The sequence below is a fragment of the Myotis lucifugus genome, unplaced genomic scaffold (assembly GCF_000147115.1).
Source record: "Myotis lucifugus unplaced genomic scaffold, Myoluc2.0 scaffold_25, whole genome shotgun sequence".
Lineage (NCBI taxonomy): Eukaryota > Metazoa > Chordata > Mammalia > Chiroptera > Vespertilionidae > Myotis > Myotis lucifugus.
In genome coordinates, this window is record NW_005871073.1 from 2,411,755 (window position 1) to 2,416,820 (window position 5,066).

The following is a 5,066-nucleotide window of genomic DNA, read 5'->3' on the forward strand; positions in this document are numbered from 1 at the left end:
ATCATGGGTTTGTCCAGAAGAACGTCCGGAAGGCTCCTGGAAGGCTCCCAGTATAATTAGCATATTACCCTTTTATTAGTATAGATTTTATGTTCAAAATTCTTCTAGTATCTTCTTATCACAATCAGATTAAAATCCAAAATCCTTACAATGGTTCTTTATTAGCCACACTGGCCTTTTGCTGTTGTTGTCTTACTTTTATTCTATCCCTCAAATATCTACTTTGTCATTCATTTCACTAAAGAAACTACCCTGAGCACCCTATGTAAAAAATAACACCTCAGACACTCTATACATACTAATTCTGCTTTTCTTTCATAGCTCTTATCACTACCCAGCATTATATATCATGTGTGTGTTTGTTTATTGACTTTAGAGATAAGATACATATCATAAAACAAATATTAAAAAATAATGTAGAGAAATATAGGATTAATTCCCAAAACGAGAACTACAGACAGGGTTACAGAAACCAAAAGGAGAGAGATTACTGTGAACTGGTTAGACACATTACAGGGAACCTGAGCTGGGTTTAAACAGTTTATCAGAACATGGGCTGAAAAGCAACTGAATGTGACTCATTGGGAGTGTTGATTAAAACACATAAACTAGGCACCACCCCAGATTTTTTCATCAAAATCTCTCAAGAGGCCCTAGCCCCGCCGTGGGCAAACTATGGCCCGCGGGCCGGATCCAGCCGGTTTGAAATGAATAAAACAAACAAAAAAAAAGACCGTACCCTTTTATGTAATGATGTTTACTTTGAATTTATATTAGTTCACACAAACACTCCATCCATGCTTTTGTTCCAGCTCTCCAGTCCAGTTTAAGAACCCATTGTGGCCCTCGAGTCAAAAAGTTTGCCCACCCCTGCCCTAGCCAGTTTGGCTCGGTGGATGCAACGTCAACCTATGGACTGAAGGGTCCTGGGTTTAATTCTGGTAAAGGGCATGTACCTTGGTTGCAGGTTCCCTGGCCTTGGTCAAGGTGTAGTAGGAGGCAACCAATCGATGTGTCCCTCTCACATCAATGTTTCTCACTGTCTCTCACTCTCCTGTTCTCTCTAAAAATTAATGGAAAAATATCCTTGGGTGAGGATTAACCAAAAAAGAAAAGAAAAAATCTCTCAAGAGAAGCATGGGTATCTTATACCAGGTTGCCAAAGCTATAGTACAATAAGGTCTAATATATATTGCCAATGGGAATATAAATTGGTATTACTTTTATGAACCACATTTTGGTAAACTATATATCAAAAATACCTGCCTTTGGGCCCATATTGCAATGGTTATTATACAGCTATATTTCATATGATACTCCCATATGTGCAGTGTGACATAAATATAGGTTATTCATTACAGCATTGTGTATAAATAACCAAACATAGAAACAACCAAAATGTTGATCATCCATACAGTGGAATACTTTGCAGCTATAAAAAAAGAGGAAGAAATTCTTTATTTATTGATATAGAAAGCACTCGGGTTTGTTGATAATAAAAGCAAAATGAAGAACCATCAACATGGTAGACTAACGTGTAAAAAACGGAGACTATTGAAGTATTTGCTTTCATATGTATATGTAATATCTCTGGAAAGATTAAAAAACAAAACTGTTTAACTGGTTACCTCCAGGAAGGGGAATTAAATGAGATGGGGAAGGGGAAGGATGATAGAAGTGAGAGGAAAACTTGAATTTTGATCTGGTGGATATATAACCTATTAAAAATTAAAAGAAAAAACCAGAGTGAAAACTGCTGCTCTGTCTGTGGAGTAGCCGATTTTATCTCACTGTTTCACTAATAAACGCTCCTTCACTATTAAAAAAACAACAGTGAAAACTAAACCAAAAAATTAAAAATAAAAACTTTAAAGAATCACTGGCTTAGAAGAATGGGCAAAATTCAGACATGTAAGGGAGGATATTACTTTACTTCTTCCACATAGGAATTACTCAGATTGGTTAACAATGCCTCCTCTAAGACTTAATTACCATGCCAATATCAAGTAAGTTGTCACATTGTAGTGTGACTGGATATATGCTCTAAATATAGTAAATTGAAATTAAACAGCTCAGTGACTTTTTTTATTTTTTTGTAACGTTTGGTTTCTATTAATCCACACAGTCATAGATTGTGTGGTTTTATAACAGGACATTAGTGGGAAAGTTGGCCAAATTTCAATGAAGTTTAAATTATCAAATTAACTTCTTGATAAGTATACTATGGTTTTATAATATGTTAACATTGGAGGAAGCAGAATGTAACTTTTTAAGAGTAAGCTTAGTTTAAAAAAAATTTTTTTAATTCCAGGAGGAAAACAAAAATTAATATATATTCTTAAACGTTTTCTTTTTAATTCTAGCACCAAGGAGTATCATTTTTGCTGGCTGAAATGGCAATGAAAGTTGAACTAGCCAGATTAGGTTACCAGAGAGCCGCATGGGAGGTTGATTCTGGTCGACGAAATACCTATTATGCATCTATTGCAAAGGCATTTGCTGGAGATATCGCAAATCAGTTAGCTACTGATGCTGTGCAGATTTTTGGAGGCAATGGATTTAACACAGAATATCCAGTAGAAAAACTAATGAGGGATGCCAAGATCTATCAGGTAAGATTATAAATAATTTTTGTTATTTTTTAGGAAAATAATGTTTGTAGATGACATTAGATTTGATCATTTAGGAATTTTATGCCACCAGTAATAACAAATGACATCATAGATGTTTGTAATCTGAACTAGTTAACACAAATAAGTATATTACCTTTAAGTACATGCCTTAAGAGAGAATACGTTGCAACATCAAATGTTAGATTTCCCAAACTTTTTGAAATGTTAATATTTGATTTTTTAAGACAACTCCAAAGTTTTGGTAAATCACTTTTTATAATAATTTTAACTAATTGTTACAAAATTATATATTTTCATGGTTTTCACAAAACCAGGTTTTGGAATCACTATAGACCCTATATATGATTTTATGTAGTTGGGTACTAAAATAGAGCTTAAACAACTTTTTAAAATATTAAGTAAATTGAAGTATTTGTGTAACAAAGATATTTCACCTACATGTATATCTTTTTTTCTTGCAGATTTATGAAGGTACAGCACAAATTCAAAGGCTTATTATAGCCCGTGAACATATTGGCAGGTATAAAAATTAACAAGGTCTCTGTAGAAACATGACTAATTGTTGAGTAAATAGAACATAATCCAGTATTTAAGCTACAGAAAAAGAAAAGGCTTCAAGATTTTTCCCAGTGAAAATCTTCAAATAAGTACTCTTCACTAATCATATGCAACTGATTCTAATAGTAATTTTTCCTTTGTTTAACTTTATGACTTGCCTTTCCTCAAATAGATTTGGTTTCATTAAATTATGTGTTGTCTTCAGTACCACTGTACTTGAATTATATTAACCTTGAAAAATGCATTATTTTTGTTATTTTGACTTCTTTTAAATTAGAGTAACAGAAATTCCTTGGAATTTCAATATTTTTCCAATGACAGAATAGTGGGTTTATAAAAGTAGGATATTCTAAAATTTACAATGAGAAACTTTTATAGGATTTGGACGCAACCAAATAACTTGCCAGTGACTTTGTAGACTTAATGATATTGTATTAGAGGAGTTCATTTTGCTAGAATTTGGAAAATATTTGTTTTCAATTTTATACAGTGATAGTAAAAAATTTGATGCTTATATTCTCCCATTATACAACAACCAGAAGTTACTTAAAAATTTTGTTTAATTCTGGGCCCACATTTTCACTTGCCTTATTTAAAATAAATCAATAAAGTTTGCCTTAAATTATTTTTATATGACTCCAATCTCAATTCATGTGCATACTGAAAAGAAACTTTTAAATAAAAGTGTTCAATACTTATTACTGTGTCTGTATTTTTTTTTTAAACCTCACCAGAGAAAATGTTTTTCATTGGTTTTAGAGAGAGGAAGGGGGGAGGGGAAGAGAGAGAGAGAGAACGAGAGAGGGAAACATCCATTAGTTGCCTCCCAAATGCTCACAACCTGGGTATGTGCCCTAACCAGGAATCGAACCTGCCACCTTTCAGTGTATGAGACAACAATTCAAACAACTGAGCCACAGCAGCCAGGGCAGTGTACCTCTATTTTTTCCAGAAAATTTATTACTTCATGTAATAGTGGATACCTAATTTACTATGATGGAATAAAAATCTTATTTGGATTTTGAACTGCATAAAGTTACTTGCCCATTTTTCATGAGATTATATTATTACTAGAGACCCGGTGCACAAAAATTTGTGCACTCAGGGGTCCCTCAGCCCAGCCTGTGCCCTCTCGCAGTCTGGGACCCCTTGGGGGATGTCCACCTGCTGGCTTAGGCCTGCTCCCCGGGGGATTGTGCCTAAGCTGGCAGTGATACATCCTTGGGGGATGTCCACTTGCCAGCAGGCCAAAGCTGCAGTTGAACATCCACAGAGCTGCTGAGGAGGCAGGAGAGGCTCCCACCATCGCCAATGTGATGCCATCAGCCTGGCTTGTGGCTGAGCAGAGCTCCCCCTGTGGGAGTGCACTGACTACCAGGGGGCAGCTCCTGCATTGAGCATCTGCCCCCTGGTGGTCAGTGTGTGTCATAGTGACCAGTCATTCCCAGTCGTTCTGCTGTTAGGGTCAATTTGCACATTACCACCCTAACGGGTTTGGCTCAGTGGATAGAGCGTCGGCCTGCGGACTGAAGGGTCCCAGGTTCGATTGTCGTCAAGGGCATGTACTCTGGTTGAGTACACATCCCCAGTAGGGGGTGTGCAGGAGGCAGCTGATCAAAGTTTCGCTCTCATCGATGTTTCTAACTCTCTATCCCTCTCCCTTCCTCTCTGTAAAAAATCAATAAAATATATTTGGAAAAAAAATTGCATGTGCACATTACCCTTTTATTATATAGGATAGAAGCCTGGTGCACAGGTGGGAGCCAGCTGGTATGCCCTGAAGGGTATCCCGGATCAGGGTGGGCAGGGGACCCCCAGCTCCCTACGATCGCCCACGCCGCCCCTGCTCACGATCGCTGGCTCTGCCCATGCTCA

The 5,066-nt window shown here is 36.7% G+C and overlaps 1 protein-coding gene across 1 annotated transcript in view; it reads left to right on the top strand.

The window, feature by feature from the left end:
* The window catches only part of ACADM (acyl-CoA dehydrogenase medium chain), a 36,019-nt gene extending 32,199 nt beyond the window's left edge, over nucleotides 1-3,820 (top strand). The window contains exons 11-12 of the mRNA XM_006086095.3: nucleotides 2,364-2,612; nucleotides 3,095-3,820. Of these exons, the coding sequence (XP_006086157.1) occupies nucleotides 2,364-2,612; nucleotides 3,095-3,166 (321 nt within the window). The 3' untranslated portion in view covers nucleotides 3,167-3,820. The remainder of the gene's footprint in view (nucleotides 1-2,363; nucleotides 2,613-3,094) is intronic.
* Nucleotides 3,821-5,066: the final 1,246 nt, after the last annotated feature.